At 46.0% G+C, this 20,558-nt stretch overlaps 2 protein-coding genes across 5 annotated transcripts in view; both read right to left on the bottom strand.

Annotated features, from left to right (window-relative positions):
* The window catches only part of TEKT1 (tektin 1), a 28,332-nt gene extending 11,001 nt beyond the window's left edge, over positions 1 to 17,331 (bottom strand). For 2 of the 4 annotated variants that reach the window (XR_013825101.1, XM_079905314.1), the window contains exons 1-8: positions 16,397 to 17,330; positions 14,887 to 15,093; positions 11,429 to 11,594; positions 9,184 to 9,312; positions 8,502 to 8,645; positions 6,121 to 6,343; positions 989 to 1,185; positions 330 to 551 (exon numbers count right to left, since the gene is read on the bottom strand). Coding sequence is in view for 3 of the 4 variants with exons in the window: in XM_079905314.1 (XP_079761440.1) it covers positions 344 to 551; positions 989 to 1,185; positions 6,121 to 6,343; positions 8,502 to 8,645; positions 9,184 to 9,312; positions 11,429 to 11,594; positions 14,887 to 15,076 (1,257 nt within the window). In the remaining variant the exon portion in view is untranslated. Of the gene's footprint in view, positions 1 to 38; positions 552 to 988; positions 1,186 to 6,120; positions 6,344 to 8,501; positions 8,646 to 9,183; positions 9,313 to 11,428; positions 11,595 to 14,886; positions 15,094 to 16,396 lie in introns of those variants that run through there. The other 2 variants (XM_079905315.1, XM_079905313.1) reach the window with 2 other exon arrangements.
* Positions 17,332 to 17,468: 137 nt separating this feature from the next.
* Positions 17,469 to 20,558, bottom strand: part of SMTNL2 (smoothelin like 2) — a 39,945-nt gene continuing 36,855 nt past the window's right edge. The window contains exon 8 of the mRNA XM_079905484.1: positions 17,469 to 17,743. Coding sequence (XP_079761610.1) covers positions 17,719 to 17,743 — 25 coding nt within the window. The 3' untranslated portion in view covers positions 17,469 to 17,718. The remainder of the gene's footprint in view (positions 17,744 to 20,558) is intronic.

Below are 20,558 nucleotides of genomic sequence, written 5' to 3'. Positions count from 1 at the left end.
CTCTCCTGAGTAAGATGGGCATGGTCTGAGTAGGGGATCCAGCCCAACTTCTGAATTGACATAAATCTGAACTAAAATGTCTTGGACCCCTCCCCCAGGCCTGAAGTCCTGTGATGAGAATGGCCTGTGCTAACTCATGGAACTTAACCCTTGAACAACCACAGCACCACTAGCAGTAGCAGAATAGAGCTTTGCACCCAAATCTCAGGCCCCGAGCAGGCCTGGAACCCCAGCCAAGGCTTTTTGGTGGGCTGACTGGAAGTTCTGCCCACCTGAAAGGAGAGTTCTGTGCTACGGTTTTATGACTCTGTTTAATGAGAGTGGCTTACTGAGAATCCGACTTTCAGCAGACAGTGTCCGGGTCGAGGTCCCCGGCCCACTTCCCGTGGTCATCCCCGCCCCTTGGAGGGATGGACTTCCTCACACGCATACACAGCACTTCGTCGATGTAGATGGTATTCTCCTTGACTTGGATCTCCTCCTGCAGGGCGAGCTGCCTGCCATTCAGGCCTCGCAGCTCTACCTGAGCTTGGGCTAACATTTCCTTTAATCTAGGAGAAGAGGAAGAACACTAGGGAATAACTTATGGCTCTACGTCACTATTTCAGGGGGAAACACGTATTCATATATTCAGCGCAGGATCCAAATTGAGGTGTCTTCCTCCTTTCTCCTCCTTAAGACAGAGATTTCAAATTGGCGGCCCTGGGCCATGTTCACAAGGCAGATAAACCCATGAACTGCCAACATTTAAAACTGTAGATTGTACCTAAACATCTGGAGTTGGACTTCAGGAAAATGTAAACATTGGGGTGCATTCCCTGCATGGCAGCAACTGGCGGGAGTTAGGAGAGACCGTCCTCTAGAAAAGAACCCCTCAAACGCGAAAGATGCAAAGGTCTTTAGGCCCGCCCGGGATCACCCACGATGACATTGCCTAACCCTGCTCACGGGCCAGGTTTAAATGGAGCCCCAGTAGCCCTGTGCCTACCTTGCGACGTTGTGGGTGATCTCATCGACCTCCTTGATCAGCCTGTGCTGTGCACCGTCGTGACACAGCTCCACATTAGGCCGATGTGTCCTGGTCTCCAGGCGTGTATGAGCCACCTTGGCAGGTCCTTCTTGGTCAAGGATGGCTTTTTCAAGAACTGCGATATTTTTCTCCTGGGAGGCAATCTCTTCCATGACCTTACAAAAAGGATTAGAGGAGGTGAGGCCAGGGTGTGTTCCTCAAAACTCAACAGCAGACACTCGTAGGAGATTAGGAAGAGGGGACCTCCGATACCTACCCGAGCAGGACCCCAGAAAGAGTCTGATTCCTCTTCACTACAGCAGTGATTGCTCATGGGCAACGTAACTCACCCAACCCTAGAACCTCACAGAGGGAACGGACACAGGTGGCCACTGTTGCCTTCCCAGATATGTGGATTCCCTCAGCAAAGGCTGAAGGCTGCCCATTTACCTTGGTATAAAGTACCTTTGTATCATGAGCGGAATGCTGCCTATTTCCTTACCAATCCACCCACTAGTACTGTAACTGAAGGTGGGGTCCGGCTGCTCGCCGCTCAAAAACCATTAAAGAGGCCAGGTTGGTGGAAAGGAAAGTTTGCTTTATTTTGAATGCCGGCAACCAGGGGGGCGGGCGGGGAGGGCAGACGCCTGTCCAAAGGCCAACTCCCCAGCACAACCAGACGATCAGTGGGCAAGAGCTTTTATAGACGGAGGGAGGGTGCTACATGCAGAAACAGCACAGTCACCTCTGACAGTCACCTTGGTATTGGTCATCGGTGGTCTGACCAGCGTCATCTTGATTGTTTTGAGCACAATTCATCTTCAGTTCCAGGGTCGGTTTGTTCCCATTTCCTTGAGACCAATTCTCAGAATTGCGGCAGCTTATGTCATGGCTACAGTCTGATCATCATGTCGTTAACTTCTTCCATCTGCTGGGGGTTTCAGTACCTACAAGACAGCTCACAGGCTACGGCTCAGAATATTATCTACAGCCCTTGAGGAGGAACTAAAGGTCCTTGACTTTGCTTAATGACTAAACTATTATTATTTGGTCTCCTTTGACTGTTTTCCTTTGTTTCTGTATCTTCTCACTTCTCTGATTAAACTTATTCTTTGGCTCAAGTTTTTCCACAGATAGATGGCAGGCTGAGGACACAGGGGGAGGGGAGCAAGGACCATAGGGTCCTGCTCTGTTTCAGTACCAGTTCTGCCCCCTAGAAGCCTGAAGAAAGGGTGAGCAGTTTAATCCGAGTTTTGCTGGTTTCTTTGATGGTGGCTTTGTTCAAAGAAAAGATTCCTTTGAAGCTACTCGGGTTTTTAGATTAATATTTCCCTAGTTTAAAATTTTATTTCTTCCTTGTTTTTCTTTTTAAACTTCTCATCATGGGAATTTCCAAACATACATGAAGGTAGGTAGTATAATGAACCTCATGGACCCCTCATCAATTTAAGCAATGATCAATACATGGCCAATCTCGTTTCATCTATAATGCCCTCTATGCACCCCTGCCATCAGCTTATTTATTTTAAAGGAACTCCCAGATATTATATCATTTCAGTCTAAAATACTTGAGTATGTGTTTCTAAGTTATAAGGACTCTTTTTTTTTCTTTTAACATAACGACAATACTTTTTATCACACACAAACGAAAGAAGGATTCTTTATTATTATCTAAAATCTAGTGTTCAAATTTCCCTCAGTGTCCTTTTTTTTTTTTCGGTAAGAGTTGGTATGTTTAAATTAGAATTCGAATGAGGTCCACACATTACATCTGGTTTTCATAATGTTTCTTTTTTTTCTTTATAAATTTATTTGTTTTTATTTTTGGCTGTGTTGGGTCTTCACTGCTGTGCGCGGGCTTTCTCTGGTTGTGGCGAGTGGGGGCTACTCTTCGTTGCAGTGCGTGGACTTCTCATTGTTGTGACTTCTCTTGTTGCAGAGCACGGGCTCTAGGCGCGTGGGCTTCAGTAGTTGTGGCACACGGGCTCAGTAGTTGTGGCTCGCAGGATCAGTAGTTGTGGCACATGGGCTTAGTTGCTCCACGGCATGTGGGATCTTCCTGGGCCAGGGCTCGAACCCGTGTCCCCTGCATTGGCAGGCGGATTCTTAACCACTGTGCCACCAGGGAAGCCCGTCCCTACCCTTTAATTTGGAGGCCGTCGCCTCCGTTTGCCGAGCCTCTTCAGGACCGCGGAGGCTTCTGGCCAGGTGATACCCAGCTGGAGCCTTTTCTCATAGAGCCTAGGTTGGTATCTCCAGGTGGGGGCAGGGAGTCTCACCCGATTTGTTTCAGTCCATCATTTGAGCCTGTCCAGACCATTTTGGATGCTCATTTTATTTTACTTTTTAAAGACATTTATTTATTTATTTTTAGCTGTGGCACGTGCGATCTTCGTTGCGGCATGCGGGCTCATAGTTGCGGGATCTTAGTTGCAGCATGCGTGTGGGATCTAGTTCCCCGAGCAGGGATCGAACCCGGGCCTCCTCATCGGGAGTGCGGAGTCACACCCACTGGACCATCGGGGAAGTCCCTGGATGCTCGTTTTAGATGTTGCTGCCAAGGCCTCAGCCACACAGCTCCCAGCTCCTGCAGGATCTCCTCCGGCAGGACGGGCCTCTGCAAAGCCCAGCTTCTTGCCTCTTCTCTTACGGTGGGGACCCTCCTCCCCGCTGCCTTCCTATCTCAGATTCATCTTTCAAGGCCTGGACTAAGTTCTTACTCCACCAGGAAGCCTCTTGACTAGTCTTTGGCTACGTTTATCATTATTACTATTATTGTTGTTGTTGTTCCTATTATTAGCTGCTGCAGCAGCCAATTTTGATTATCTATTATATTGATTATATGTATAAACTACGTAAATGTACGTATATATGTGTGTGTGTGTGTATAAAATCGGTATGTGCCAGGCATTGTTCTAAATATTTTATTTGGGTTGTCTAATTTTACCCTAACCAACTCTGGGAGGTGAGTACTGTTGCTGTCCCTATTTTATCAATGAGGAAACCAAGGAACAGGGAGCTTTTTTTTGTTTTGGCCGTGCAGCGTGGCATGTGCATGCAGGATCTTAGTTCCCCGACCAGGGATTGAACCTGTGCCCCCTGCAGTGGAAGTGCAGAGTCTTAACCACTGGACCGCCAGGGAAGTCCCAGGAACAGGCAGCTTAAGTGTATTATAAATGTTTTAAATTTTCTATACATTATGATGTTCTGACATCATAAAAAACCTTTCTGGCTGGGAGAAACTGCCCCTCCCTGGGCTCTTCGATACTTAGAGACGGCGAAGGACCAGCCTGAGCAGGCTTTGGATCTGCAAGCCCAGAGCTCTCCCTCCTCTCTCTGCCCTTTCAGCCCAGGAGGCCATCTTGCTCTGCCTCAGTCATCCCAGGACCGGGTGCCAGGCACCTGGGGACCATTCCATAGCCCAGAGCCCACTGAGGTTATTCACACTAGCTGATCCTAAAGTGCTACCTTTGCCCTGCCTTGGGGGTCCTGAGGAAACCCCAATAAAGGCCGTGGCCTCCACCTTCCCCTTGCTCCTGTCATCTGCCGCCTGACCACCCTAGTGTGTTCTCCACGTGGCCCTGCGTGGGGAGCCCTGCCTCCTGTCTCTAGGACCTGTGAATACGATATAAACTTTGTTTTTTCCTGAGCCCCCTGTCTCCTTATGGCTACACTTGACTGACCATCTCATAAAAGAACACAAAACGTTAAGTAGCCTCCCCAAGATCACACAGCAAGTGTTGAAGCCCCATTTCGAACCCAGGCTGTCTGGCTCCAGGCTGTACACGCTTACCCACAAGGCTCTTCTACCTGTCGTTTTGAGGACTATTGCAGTATAACTTTTGATGACATTCTGGTTTGCCCTGCTCATCACAGAGATAAATCTTTTCTGACAATTAGACTCTGGGCTCATGGAAGGCAAGGGAGGAATGCAGCAGAAGGACAAGGTTGTGGTAGTTGAGCAGGCCTGGGGCTAGAGCAGTGATGCACCTGCCACCTGGGGTCCCTTCCGCTCTCCATGGCTGCTTCACCATCAGTGAAAAGCAAGGAGTGGGCCAGCAGTGGCCACATCGGGTAGCTGTAGCTGTCCCAGGGTTACAGGTGAGGCGGAAGGCTCAGAGAGCTTGAGGCGTCCGCTTAAGCCACTCAGCTGGTCTGTCGCAGGACTGGAATGTGGGCCCACAGATCCTCAGTCCAAGTTCAGCCCCTGTTCCACTGGACTCTACCCAGTGTCCCTGAGCTTAGCCTGCGGATGGTCCCATATGCTCAGGATCCAGCGGTCCTTGCCGGTGAGGGACACGGGCTACAGCCAGCTGATTGGGCTCCAACTGTTAAGCATTCAGGAATTCTGCCAGACCTGTGTTAAATGGGTAACTTGAAACTGACCATGGTGGAAGAATTTACACCACAGAAATCTGCAAATTCTATACAGCAGGGGCTTTTTTTCTCCTCTGGGAGCCAGTTACCAGCAAACGGCTGGATAACCAGACAACAAGCCAGAATCCCAAAGTTGCATCTGGGTTTGGAGAAATCGGTTGCACTCAACTCACGGAACTTCAGAGTCATACAGAACGTATAAGGGACTTCCCTGGCGGTCCAGGGGGTAAGACTCTGCACTCCCAATGCAGGGGGCCCGGGTTCAAGCCCTGGTCGGGGAACTAGATCCCACATGCATGCTGCAACCAAGAATCCACGTGCTGCAGCTAAGTCCGCATGCTGCAACTAAGAGATCCTGCACGCCGCAACGAAGGTCCCGTCTGACGCAACTAAGACCTGGCGCAGCCAAAATAAGTAAATAAAAATCAATCTTTTTTTTTTTTTAAAAAAAGAACGTATAAGAGCATACGGTGCATCTCTATGCTCCACAGAAGGACGAACTAAGGCCCAGAGAGGGGAGACAGCCTGTTCTTTGCAGCAATGAGTACGAGAGGCCCAGAGCGGGGCCAAGGCCCGCTCCAGTCCCCCAAAGCCCAAAGCCTGCTGCTAAGATGAAGAGAGCTGAGTGACCTCTACTCCTTAGTACACAGGATCACAAGCCCTGAAGGCCATTCTAGGTTTACAGGGTAAAACCTTCGGAAGGTGCCCTTCCATGGTCCCCCCAGGGAGCTCACCTTGGCCAGATGAGCAGCCAGCTTGTCCCTGGCGTCCTTGGTCTCCTTCAGCCCATTCTTGAATGCGGTGTCCACCACGTCACATTGCCTGCTTAGGTCGTTGGCCGTCTGGGACAAGGTTCGGTCCACGAGGGCCTTCAGCGTCAGAGAGTTGTTCCTCTGCTTGTCAGCCTTCTCCACGTTGGTGTTGGAGAAGTCCATCCAGTCTTCCAGACTCACAGAGCTGAAACAGGACCCATGCATTCGTTCATAGCATGTTTGGGCTGGGTGTGTGGGTATGGCGGTAGGAGAAGCTACTGGAAACCCACAGGAAGTTAAGCCTCCCTCCACCATCAGAAGCACCTAGAACGTTTCCCCATCTCTAGGCAGAGCGAATGGTGGTCTGTCAGTGGCAATAACTGTCACTTTGGGGAAACCTACTTACTCTGTGCCAGGCTCTGGGCTGGTACTTTACAGACATCCTCTCATTTAATCCTCACGATGGCCTAGTGAGCTAACTTTCATACCCCCATTTGACAGATGAGGAAAACTGAGGCTCAGAAAGACGGAGTACCTTCGTCAAGATCACATAGGTAGAGACAATTTAAGTATCAAAGTAAATTATAATAGTAACCGATTATAACACACTGAATAAAATAGGAGAACATGAGTCCATACTGGAATGCTATAAAGAAATGAATAAATTGCTAGTTTGACAAGGAACTGCTTTATAGAACACTTGAGGAATCTCAAAATAATGTTGACTGGAAGGAAAGGGACACACGAGATACATAGTACATGATGCTATTTACTAAATGCAAAAGTAGGCACAAGAAACCTATTAGAAATCAGGAATGTGGTTCTCTTTGGGGAGCAGAGAGGAGGTATTCATCAAGAGGGGACAGGGTGGAGGTTTTGGTGTTGGTGGTAATGTTTTATTTCTTGGCCTGGTTGGTGGTTACATGGAGACTGTTTGCTGTGTGACTAGAGGCAGCCTCTGAGATGGTCCCCAGTGACCCCCTGTGTCTCCTGGCGTTCACACCTTTGTATAGTCCCCTCCCCTTGAGATGCGTGATGAACTCATTGATTCATCTCTCCTGAATAGACATAATGAGAGGTTATTTCTAGGATTAGGTTGAAAGAAAATTGTGGCTTCCGTCTTGGCTGCCCTCTCTCTCTTGCTTCCTTTTGGATGACTCGCTGTGGGAGAAGCCAGCTGCCACGTCCTGGCACAGCTCCATGGAGCAGCTCGGGTGGCAAGGCCTGTCATGACCACACGAGCCAGGTCAGAAGTGGATCCCCCTCACGGTTGTGCCTTCAGATGAGACTGCAGCCCCAGCAGACCCCTGGACTACAACCTCATAAGATGTGAGCCAGAGGCGCCCAGCTGAGCCGTGCCTGTGCTCCTGACCCACAGAAGCTGGGAGGTAACACACGTTTATTGTTTTTAAGCTGCTAAGTTTTGGGGTAACTTGTTATACAGCAAAAGAGAACTAAGACAATGATAAGTCGTTAAACTGTTTACTATTATTTGTGCATTTTTCTTTTCTTTCTTTTTTCTTGGCTGCACCGCATGGCTTGTGGGATCTTAGTTCCCCGACCAGGGATTGAACCCGGGCCCCGGCAGTGACAGTGCCAAGTCCTAACCACTGGACCACCAGGGAACTCTTGTGCAGTTTTCTATATGTATGTGTTACTTCAAAAAGAACGTTTTAAAGATTAGAATGAGTTAGGTCTGTGATGTAATGTTACTTGAAAAATGTAAGTTAGATGTTACAGAAAAGGTACATGGTACGATCCCATTTTTGTAAAGAAACAAAATTTATTGGTGTAGGTGAGTGTATACATATGTTTGTAAGAACATAGAGATAACACTGGTTATCTCAGGGGGTGTAATGATAGAAAGGAGTACACATGGGGAAATTAGTAACTTGCCCTTTCTACATTTTTAAATTCTTTTACTTGTTAAAAATGCAAATAGGTAAATGAATAAATTTGAAAGGTTTAAAGATTTTATATCAGGGACTTCCCTGGCGGTCCAGTGGTTAAGACTCTGCGCTTCCACTGCAGGGGGTGTGGGTTCAAACTCTGGTCGGGGAACTAAGATCCCGCATGCTGTACAGTATGGCCCCCCCCACCCCCCAATTTTTTTTATATCAGACTTTCTTAAAGTGGGGGCAACCCGGAGGACCGAGGCGCCTGTGGGTCCTGTGTCAGGGTACTCACTGCTCAGCGCCCGCTTTTGCCCCAAGCCTGCCTCTTCCCAGCTCTCAGCCTGCATTCAGGATGATGTGCTAGGTCCTGCCTGCCTCTCTGAGAAGCACTACGATGACACGCAGCAGGGAGGAGGACACGCAGCAGGGAGGAGGACAGCAGGGCCAGGCCAGCAGGGACCCACTCACTTTGCTTCAACCCTCACGACGTTCTCAGAACATTTGATGTCTGGCGAGTTGTTGTTGAGTGAGAAGCAGATATCATCAATGGTCAGGGCTGTAAACTTGTCCCTCAAGTCCTTTTCAAGACTGTACTTGGCAGCGCGGTTCAGCCTGAAGGGAGAAGGTAAACTGGGTTTCTCCCTCTGGAATGCCGAGGTGGCACCTATACCAGGTTCTTGGGACACCATGGAAAATGAAGCCAGTCTAGTGCAATATGGTGACACTTCCTCCCACCTTCCCATCCCCCCAACACACACACACACACACACACACACACACACACACACACACACACACCATTAGACACTTGGTGACAAATTAACATATCCAAGCCGGGACTTCAAGATCTTCCCTCCAGATGTGACATTTTCTGATGTCACCACTGTGGCATCCTGTTTGTGAGAGGTCAGCTCCAGTGTCCTCCAGTTTACAATCAGGGGTGAAATCTGGCCGCACCCCAACCCGCCACCAGAGGGTGACTGTCACGCATGAGAGGTTGTCTTGGTCTCATTCTGAGTGTTGCCGGGCCACCTTGGGGCATGGGAAGTGCTTGTAGGGTATTAAATCCCATTCTTTCTGGGCCATGAAGCACGGCCTTTTCTAGATAACGCCCAGTGGAGATGCGAGGGCAGGCCCTGCATGGCCATACCTGATCTGCTCGGACGTCTCCTCCAGGGTGCGGGTCAGCAGGGCCATCGCCCCCCGGATGATCTCCGCCTCCTTGATCAGCTCCTGCTCTACCTCATCGTGGACCAAGTCAATGCCAACTCGCTTCTCCCTGACCGAGAGAAAGGGGGATGGTCATCCCACGCGCGGAGGAAGGCAACGCAAAAGCTGCTGACTTTTAAAACTGTCTGGACAACTGGACCAGATCCATCCGGATGATGTGATGGGGGATGGACATTAGTTGGTGTCTATGCGACTTCAAAATATCCAAAACATAATGAGGAAAAATTAATCGGTGACTGATTACTTGGTCTGAAGAATCCCAGCTGGACTTTGGGCCTCAATCTGGCCATCGGTTCTGAAGCCTTTTACTTTTTACCTGTTTATTGGAAACACTGTCTTCTGACTTAGAATTTTAAAGACATGTTTCCTTCCTTGATCCTCTGACAAGGATTGAATCCACAAAGATGCTCTATAGTAACAATAGTAATAGTCATAATGATGCCAAAATTAATAGTGCCCCCGCCACTGAGCACTTACTATGAGACAAGCATCGTGCTGAGCTTTTCATGCGGATGTTCCTTCTCACGTAACCTCTCAAGTACAGGCGAGGAAACTGAGTTTCAGAGAGATTACGCAACTCACCCCCTGTCACAGAACTAACTGGGCATCACTCATGTTTTTAACCGCTTACTCCCAAAATTGATCAGTCACTGTCTGACAATTTATTCGTTTCCACCTGCATGACAGTGCTAGGGAGGAAGTCTCCACTCACCAGCTGTGTGACCTCAGGCACGCTGTATAACTTATCTGTGCCTTGGTTTCCTCATCTGTGAAATGGGCATAACTATTAGTACTTCCTAGGGCTGTGGCAAGGGACAAAGGAGATAAGAAAGCAGATGGCACTGTACCTTCCCCAGGGGAGCATGTACTCAACCCATGTATGTCCTCTGCATCCTAGTTACCCTTAGGTGTAGACTTGAGCCAACTGGATGTTGGCCTCTTTGATCACCTGCTACTTCCCTTTGCCTCACAAACTCTCTACATCTGGCTGGGAGGTTGCTGCCTGGTTGCTGCAGAGGGGGTCCTGGCTAAGCTCACTGAGGTAACAGGGTTTTCTGGGAAGGAGGAAGAGTATGGACAGAGTCACAGTGCATTTGGGAAGCCGCAAGCAGCTCAGCACCCCTAAGTACCTCTCACTGTTGGGGATGAGATATGGCCCTGGAGGGATCACTGGGGCCCCAACCATGATGGACCTTGTTTTTGAAGCTAAGAAGTTTGAATTTTATTTTGAAGGTACTAGGGCAAAGCATTGTAATGAAAGGATTTTAAGCATGGAGTGACCTGGAAAGATCTGCATTTGGGAGGGTTTGCTCAATAGCTAGTGGGGAGGATGCACTCGATTGGAGGGGGCTGTGCTGGCAGAAGGGTGCCCCACCTAGGGCTGTGACAGGCATCAGGTCTGCAAATCAGCATCACCCCAGAGCAGAAAGGATCATCCTACTCATAGGACTTACCGGAGGGAAATTATAGTAAGAAGGTATGTTTGCACAGCGCTCTCTGGATTACAAAGTGCTTCCATGTGGCTCTGTGTATAGGAGCAGACTTGCCCTCTAGTAACTGTACCTGCTCTGCCTGCCCAAAATAAAGACCACCATTTCCCAGTTTCTATTGGTGTGGCCATGTGACTAAGCTCTGGTCAACGGGATACAAGTAGAAATGGTGAATGCCAAACCCTTATTATTACTACTTGTTGGCATGTAGATGTAATGGCTGGAGCTCCAGCTGCCATCGTGAATCATGAGGTAAACTTGGGAGTAAAAGCCACGCACATGGAGCAACAAGATAGTGGAGCAACACGACAGAAAAGGTCTGGAAGCCTGACACTGTGGCACACCATGCCAACCCTGAACTATCTCCAGACTCCTTAAATGTGAGAGAGAAAGAAATTATCTAAGTTCAATGTTATTTTGCCCTTTTCTGATTACCCACTGCCAAACCTAGTCCTAACTTATATTTAAGTTAGTCAAGAGCAGAGTTTAGACATGAGCCAAGTCCAGTGCTCCTCCCACTGCCCAGCACCCTGGGCATGCGAGATAATTTCAGGCTCTAAAAGAACACTTGCCCATTTGTCTCATTCTAACCCATCACCTAGCACAGTCAGCTTTTACCTCTTCGCAATTCATTGCTTACAACAGATGATTCATTAGAGGAACCTTCCCTCCTACCTGTATTCCAGACACTTCTCAGTGATGTCCAAGGGCTCTTTAAAGCTCTCCAGGGCTTTCTCCAATCTGGTCTGATAGATGAGTAGATCTTCGGTCGCGTGCACCAGCTGCTCAAGTTTGTCATCTAACTCCTTCTTCCAGAACCTGACTTCCTCAAGCCTCTGCTCTGAAGCACACAGAGAAGTCACACCAGGATTAATCTATTTCCAATGTAGCCAACTCTTAGATTAGAAACTTGAAGATTATTGTAAACCTACCCGAGATACTTTCTTTTCTTCTTAGGGTTGTGCTACTTGGGGCATTTTTACATCTCTGAGTTTATTAGAAAGAAAGAAGGAAGGAAGGAAGAAAGGAAGGAAGGAAGGAAGGAAGGAAGGAAGGAAGGAAGGAAGGGGGGAGGGAGGGAGGGAGGGAGGGAGGGAGGGAGGGAAGGAAATAAGAATATATTTCTTCTTACATTCAACATCAAATTAACCCAAAGACCATTCTAATTCACCACTCTAATTCTTCAAAACCCATTGTTTTTAATAACTTTTAATTTTGTCAAAGACACATATATTGTTTGAAAAGTCAAATAGTTTTGCAAGTATTACAATTCTCTGACCCACCCCTACCCACTCCCACTTTCTGGAAGCAACCTCTTTTTAAACACTTTTAGTATTTCTTCTGGCATTTGCTTACATTGCTATTTATTCATTATCAGTTTTAAGATTACCTATTGATTTCCTATGATGAAAGATAAGAGTTTGCTCTTATACGACTTATACAACACACTTCTGATCTTTCAATCTTCCCAATATAGCTGCGTCACCATGTTGTTAAATAATAATTTAATGTTTGTTTATATTATTGTAGGTATGTAAATATTATTTACACCCAAACCATGATATCATGATACTATGATAAATTTACTTTCTTATACAACTTTTAAAAAATTTTTTATTGGAGTATAGTTGATTTACAATGTTGTGTTAGTTTCAGGTGTACAGCAAAGTGAATCAGTTATACATATACATATATCCACTCCTTTTTTAGATTCTTTTCCCATATAGGCCATTACAGAGTACTGAGTAGAGTTCCCTGTGCTACACAGCAGGTTCTTATTAGTTATCTATTTTATATAAAGTAGTGTGTATATGTCAGTTCCAATCTCCCAGTTTATCCCTCCCCCCCCATCCTCTGGTAACCATAAGTTTGTTTTCTACATCTGTGACTCTATTTCTGTTTTGTAACTAAGTTCATTTGTTAGATTCCACATATAAGTGATATCATATGATAATCTGTCTTTCTGTGTCTGACTTACTTCACTCAATATGACAATCTCTAGACAACCATGTTGCTGCAAATGGCATTATTTCATTCTTTTTTATGGCTGAGTAATATTCCATTGTATATATATATACCACATCTCCTTTATCCATTCATCTGTCAATGGACATTTAGGTTGCTTCCATGTCCTGGCTATTGTAAATAGTGCTGCAATGAACATTGGGATGCATATATCCTTTCAGATTATGGTTTTGTCCAGATATATCCCCAAGAGTGGGATTGCTGGATCATATGGTAGTTCTATTTTTAGTTTTTTGAGGAACTTCCATATTGTTCTCCATAGTGGCTGTACCAATTTACATTCTTGCCAACAGTGTAGGAGGGTTTGGAACGCCTATAGGTACTGAGCCTCCCAGATGGATCCTCTAATTTTGTCTTTTCTCTCCTGTTTTCTATGTAGCTCTTTGTCTTTTTTTTCTGCTTTCTGGAGATACTTCAACTCTATCTTTCAACCCTTCTTTTGACTTAAAAAAATATTCTGCTCTCATATTTTTAATTTCCAAGAACACTTTCTTGTTCTCTGAATGTTCTCTTTTTTAAGAGTCTTCTTGTTCCATAGATGCAATGTCTCTTCTAAGTTCCCTGAGGATCTTATAGTGTTATTTTTTCTTTTGCTCTGTGTACTTTCTTTAGTTTTGTTTGTTTCAGTGTTTGCCATTTTAGAACCTTCCCTCACATGTTTGGTGATCCTCATCTGGTCATATTTGAGAATAAAATGCTAAAATATTAACTGGGAGCTCTGTCTGCAGGGACACGGCTTGTCAACCAGAATGCTTTATTGTCTAGTGTGATCAGGCCTATCTATAGGCTGGTATCAGGAGTAAGCATCAACCCATCAGGAGAAGCCTAACATGTAACCCTGCAGGCCTGAATGAAGTTTTGGTTTATTGGAGGTTGAAAACTAGCAGCCCTTAGACCAGGTTTTGCTTATAGATGTGTTTGTTCATCCTGCCCAGTGTTATAAATATATCAAATCAATTGCTAGCATTTAAAAAGTGGGTAAAATTCCAGCTTTTCTAAAAAAAAAAAAAAAAAAAAAATCAGGGAACTCGGCAACACTGGGCCCATATTCTTTCTTGGGAAAAAATGGGTTGAAATTGATGGAGAACATGTTCTCCAGGAACCCTCAGTCCCCACCACTCCCTATTGTCTTAGGGGTCTTATTCAAACCCTTATGTTACCTGCCCAACTCTGATAGACTGTTGAGTTTGTGACCTCTGGTTTATCACTTTTCGGCATTTGGGACTTTTGTTTGTTTCATCTTATTTTTATTCTTGTTTTGCTTATTTAAGGGCACCACCTTTTACATTGTGTTCATAGGAATGGGATTGTCAAGAGAGCATTACTCTTTCTTTAAGATTCAGCTCAGGGCTTCCCTGGTGGCACAGTGGTTGAGAATCTGCCTGCCAATGCAGGGGACATGGGTTCGAGCCCTGGCCTGGGAAGATCCCACATGCCGCGGAGCAACTAGGCCCGTGAGCCACAACTACTGAGCCTGCGCGTCTGGAGCCTGTGCTCCGCAACAAGAGAGGCCGCGACAGTGAGAGGCCCGCGCGCCGCGATGAAGAGTGGCCCCCACTCGCCACAACTAGACAAAGCCCTCGCACAGAAATGAAGACCCAACACAGCCAAAATAAATAAATAAATTAAAAAAAAAAAAAAAAGACTCAGCTCAAGTGTTCCTCTCTAGGAGGTCTTCCCCAATTCTCCAGGCAGACTCCACCCTCACTTCTGTATCCCTTCCCCCAGCTCCTATCTAGTTATATTTTGATTATTCATTTTTCTATCTTTCTCCTCCTCGATCCAGGAGCCCCTCAAAAACTGAGGCTCTGATCATCCTCTGTGATATTCCCAGGGCTTAGTCCACAGATGCTCTTAGACGCTCAACAGATATGTATCGAATCAGTAAAAGAATGGCTGATGAATGGCTGAAAATCAGACTGGGTTACCATGTCTCTACCTTAGGGCAGTGAACTTAAAGACAGAGCCCAGAGAATACACATGTTTCTCCCTAATATTTCAAGATAATACGTTGCCATTCCTGAACATGAAATGCAAATGACAGTACCACCATACCTCAACAGTATCATCCAAACATGTTCCCAAATATACCAAATATGTTATCTTACCTAGTTTCTTGTTCACATCGCTTTGAGATTTTCTTGTGGTCTTTTCAATTTCATTCACAAGCCTCTGGCTTTCTGCCACCAGGCGTTCGGATCGGGACCTTTGGGCCTCTGCTCTGTGGTACTGGTTCTTGTTAGCAATGTGCCACTCTGAGGGCAAGAACTTGGGTGGATGTTGTAGTAGTTTGGCCATTTGAGGTTTCTAAAGTCCTGATTAAAAGCAGAATTTTTTTTTTTAGATTCATTGAAAGCAAGTTGTCCTTTTTTTAATGTCAGTTTTTATTAAAGTGTGACATTCAGACCAAAAGGTACATAAATCATAATCTGTACACAAAATGAAAACCTCTGTACAGCCAGCACCCAGATCAAGAAATAAGCATTACCAGCACCTTACGTCTCTTTCTGATCACTATTCTTCACCCCCTCCCCCCAACAGGAACCACTATTCCAACTTTTAACACTGTAAATTAGTTTTGGTATTTTTGAACTTAATATAAATGGAATCACTATGTACTCTTCCATATCTGACTTCTTTTTGCTCAGCCTTATGCTTGTAAGACTTATCAGTACTGTTCATATACTTGTAGTCTGTTCATTCTCATTCCTGTGTAATATACCATTGCATGATTATACCAAAATTTGTCTCTCTTTTCTACTGTTTATGGATATTTGGGTTTCCAGTTTGGTGCTATTATGAGAATGCTATGAATATTCTCATTTAGAGACAATGTGTTTTTTGGTGAACATATGCTCGCATTTTTATAATGCATTAGAATTGCTGGGTCATAAGGCAGTGTTCAGTTTTAGTAGGTATTGCCAAACAGATGAACCCAGACATGTTTTCTTAAAAAAAAAAAAAAAGAACAACTGTGACATCTGTAAACTGACAGCCGGGTGTTGAGCCTGTTCAGCAGATGAAAGAAACAAAACCTTCCCAGGACAAAGAAAAGGAGAGAACAAGGAGAGGAACACATGAGGAGGCAGCAGGCAGAGACCAGCAGCAGCAGAAAGACCAACACTTCCCCACCTCATCTGCACACAGCTCTGACTGTGAGAACTGCCGTCCTCAGACAGGGCTAAAAACTGCCCCCACCAACATCTCACCCAAAATATATACCTGACCGCCTGCTCTTAAAGGCTTCTGGATCTCTGAAGTCCTTCAAACATACAAGGAGCGACCCGGAGTCAGAGCTTGACCAGGCTGAGCCCCAGGCCACCCGGCTCCCTCTGACAACACGGGGTCTCCTAGTCCAGTCCCTCCTATGGCTTCGGCCAAGTGTGAGTGTGGGGCTCAAAACTTAACCCAAGATTTCTGGATAAGTCTGAGTAGCTCTCAGAGAAATCTAAATTAGGGCTGAGGTCGAAATTAAACCTAAATTCGGGCTGATACCAATGGGCACAAGGTATTGGGTAGGTCTGTGCGCTGCAGTTAAGGGTTGGTGGTGTGGGGCCGGGGTTTACCCTCAGCGCCACAAAAAACCACTACACAACTTCGGGATGGGAGCCTCCTTACCCCAACCGGAGCTCCGGGTTCTTGCAGAACTGGGCTGTAAACAGCGCAGTCTCCATGGCAACCGGAGACGCGTCACCAGGGCAAAAGGGGCGGGGTCTGCCGCGAAGCTGCTTTTTCCTCAGAAGGCTCTAGGCAGGCGCGAGTTCTGTGATTTCCCCCAGCGCCGGGGACAAGGGGATGTGGCCTGGGAGCGCTCAGGCCAGATGCTCGGCTATCTCAACCTACCACGAAGACGCGGGACACCAAGCTGGGAGTCAGGAGACCTGCAACTGGCCTTGGTCCTGCTGCGGGCTGGGCCACCTCGGGCCGCACTGCTCTCACTGGGTCCCGGACTCCCCAGGTGTACAGCGATGTTGGGCTGGACGATGGCTTCAGGTCCTCGCAGCCGCAGGCCGTCCCGGGACCACTAAGCCACAAGCCCGGCGCTGCGTGGAGTTAGCCACGAGAGCTTCCTGGGGTTGCCCGGGCCGCGAGGAATTAATAGGAGGAGATAGGAGGCGGGGTCGGGTCTCGCATCCTGGGCCCGCCCCTCAGCTTCCGGCCGGGGGCGGTGGCCGAACTCAGGCTAGGACTCAGGAGTAATTTTTCCATCTAGAAAATGAGTGGATTGGAGCTCTCAAACTAAGAGTACAGTGCTCGGAATATGTTCTTTATGGTTGTAGTGCTGGTAAAAAAAAAAAAAAAAGCACTTCCGCACAGCCTGGAACACAGAAAATGGGTATTCAAATCTCCCGCCCTATGCCAAACTTGCAGCTCCACCTTTCACACCCCACAATCGAAGGCAACCTCCAAGAACAACCAATCAGAGGAGGCTTTGCCTCGTGGAGCCCGACCCCCTAACATCTCTTGATTCTTTTGTTAGCGTCCTGAAGGCCCACGAGGCGTCATGAATATTAAACAGGCCGCCTGTCCAGTGGCGTCTGGAGGAGCTCGTGTTGCATATTCATATTCCCCATCCCTCAGAGAAGGGGCTATTTAAGGAGCGAAGTGGCCTCGCCCGCCACCCGCACACCAGCGGGAGAGTCGCCAGCCTTGGCTACCAATGGGTATTCAGGGCCTGGAGCCCGGGTTTCCCACTAAGGGAAGGCGAGCCGGCGGGAATGGGCCAGAGTCCCAGCCCCAGCAATGCATTCCAAGGACACCTGAAGAAGGTGGTCTGGCTCCTGAGCGTGCGGGGCAGCTGGGCCTCGGGGGAGGTGCTCGCTGGTGGGCGTCCTCTCCTACTTAGGCGAGAAGAAGGGGCGGCATCCTGATGGAGCAACCCTGAATGACCCCTGTGGTTACCTTTGGAGGCCCCGACCCTGGCGTCCCCGCACCTCAGGTTACAGAAGGGGAAATTTCTTGGACCTGTTGGGAACATGATACAATTGGCCAAAGTACATGAAATTAGCTATATGAATTATGATCGTAGGTCACCATTGTATTTTGCATCCGTATACAAATTTAATCCTCTCCCCCTTCCCCACGGCATGGAGAGGGATAGAAAAACCTTGAGACCCTCACCGAAGAACTAATGCTTGTAGTTGAGGCCAGCCAGCTGGACTCTCTTCTGCTGGTTTTGCTCTCTGAAAGGCCTAAATTTGGATGCTGTTGCATCTCTTGATATACTTAAAAAAAAAACCACTCTGCAACTATTTATTTATTATTTATTTACCTTAATTAATTAAAAATTTACACAATTTTGATGGGCTTCCCTGGTGGCGCAGTGGTTGAGAGTCCGCCTGCTGATGCAGGGGACACGGGTTTGTGCCCCGGTCCGGGAAGATCCCACATGCCGGCTGGGCCTGTGAGCCATGGCCGCTGAGCCTGCGCGTCCGGAGCCTGTGCTCTGCAACGGGAGAGGCCACAGCAGTGAGAGGCCCGCGTACCGCAAAAAAAAAAAAAAATCAGGTATTATGAACTTCTTGTTTAACTTTCCTACAGTGCTACCATGACCCTTGAACTGACCCATGACCCTAGCTGCAGGACTAGGACTAACTCTTACTCTGCCCAGAGTGCCTAGCCTCACTGCACATATAGTGTGTGCCCAATAAATGCATACTGAACGAATGTGCTCTAGTCAGTTGAACTGTCCAGCCGTTATGAGACTGAGCAGCATTGACATAAGAATGCAGCTCTCCTAAGTGGAAGGGAGATGTCTGAGAACACCCTGTTGCCTAAATTAATATCAGGAAACAAGCTACTCAGTAAAAGAACGCAATGTGCCAGCTCTGATTTATGTTACCCAATCACTGCTTGCTTACTTCTTATTAAGTACCATTTTATTCTATATAGGAAAAGCTATGGAAAACAGATTCTCTTTTTATGCTTGCTTTTGTTCTCCTACCAAGAGTCGATTTAATTATAAAGATGTGACAAAGATTATTATACATTTATGGATCCCAATCATTAAAAAGCTAAAATACTTTAAGACCTTAGAAAGCATACAATTTGAGTGTAATTTAAAGAAATTGCCCCTCATGATTACCTATTTGGGGCTTGTGAAAATCAGCAAAGGATGCTACTGCATTGTTCTTTGTCCCATACTCCTCTTATTTTGATGTACGTTTCAGATAGCTTAGATACATCTTAAGAGTTCTATTCCTTCAAACTTTTAAAGTATTCAGTGTATACGGTACTAGAGTTTCTACTCACCTTGATTCCATTATGCATGAAAGAATTTTGGAAAGCCACTTTGGTAGTTTTTAAGCCTATAGGTTTACTTCTGAATTTTTGAGTTATCCTTTAAGAGAATCTGATTCTTGGAACTGCAAGGAACTTGAACAATTATCTGGTCCAACCTGATGCTGAAATATCCTCTATAGCAGATATAGAGGATGCCAAATCATTGTCCAGTGCTTGAACTCTCCCAGTGATGGGGAACTCATCACCTTTCAAGGCAGTCCTTTGGATGCAGCTGTTCAATTTTCCCAACATCATTTATTGAAGAGACTGCCCTTTCCCCATTGTATATTCTTGGCTCCTTTGTCATATGTGCGAGTTTACTTCTTGGCTCTCTTCTTTCCACTGATCCATGTCTCTGTTTTTATTCCAATACCACATTCTGTTTGATTACTATAGCTTTGTAATATAGTTTGAAATCAGGGAATGTGATACCTCCAGCTTTATTCTTCTTTCTCAAGATTGCTTTAGCTATTTGGGAGCTTTTATGGTTCCATAAAAGTTTTTAGATTGTTTGTTGTACTTCTGTGAAAAAATGCCTTTGGAATTTTGATAGGGATTGCACTGAATCTGTATATTGCTTTGGGTAGCACAGACATTTTAACAATATTAATTCTTCCAACCCATGAGCATGGAATATCTTTTCATTTATTTGTGTCTTCTTCAATTTCTTTCATTAATGTCTTGTAGTTTTCAATATACACATCTTTCACCTCCTTGGTTAAATTTATTTCTAGGTATTTTATTCTTTTTGATGCAATTGTAAATGGGACTATTTTCTTAATTTCTCTTTCTGATAGTTCATTATTAGTGTATAATAATATAAGGAACACAACAGGTTTTTGTGTATTGATTTTGTATACTACAACTTAATAATGTTCTGTAATGACTGTTTCTTTTTTCAGTTTTAATATCTTTTATCAAGGTATAGTTGATTTATAGTGTGTTAATTTCTGCTGTACAGCAAAGTGACTCAGTTATACATATATATATACATTCTTTTCTAATATTCTTTTCCATTATGGTTTGTCATAGAATATTGAATATAGTTCTCTGTGCTGTACAGTAGGACCTTGTTGTTCATTCTATATATAAAAGCTTCCATCTGCTAACCCCAAACTCCCCCTCCATCCCTCCCTCAACCCCTTCCTCCTTGGCAACCACCAGGCTGTTCTCTACGTATAATGACTATGTCCTAATGTTCTATTTAAAAGTACAGTTCAGGACGTGAAACATATGTTTATTGTTTATAAATATCTATCTACTAGCATTTACATGGGCCAAGCAAAATCTGATTGAGCCAAACCCTGGAAAATGTAATTATACTTATCCTTTTACTATATTGTCATGGCTTCGTGCTCCTGATAATTTTAATGGTATCTGCTATTGAATCTTGGCAGGCACCATTGAGTATTTCTCAGAATGTGGGCAACTCTCCAGTAATCTGCATCAGAACCCCCCAGGAATGCTTGTTAAAGTATGGATTCTCAGTCCCCAGCCC

The sequence above is a fragment of the Stenella coeruleoalba genome (genome assembly GCF_951394435.1).
Source record: "Stenella coeruleoalba genome assembly, chromosome: 19".
Classification (NCBI taxonomy): Eukaryota; Metazoa; Chordata; class Mammalia; order Artiodactyla; family Delphinidae; genus Stenella; species Stenella coeruleoalba.
This window is presented reverse-complemented; position numbering and strand designations above follow the sequence as displayed.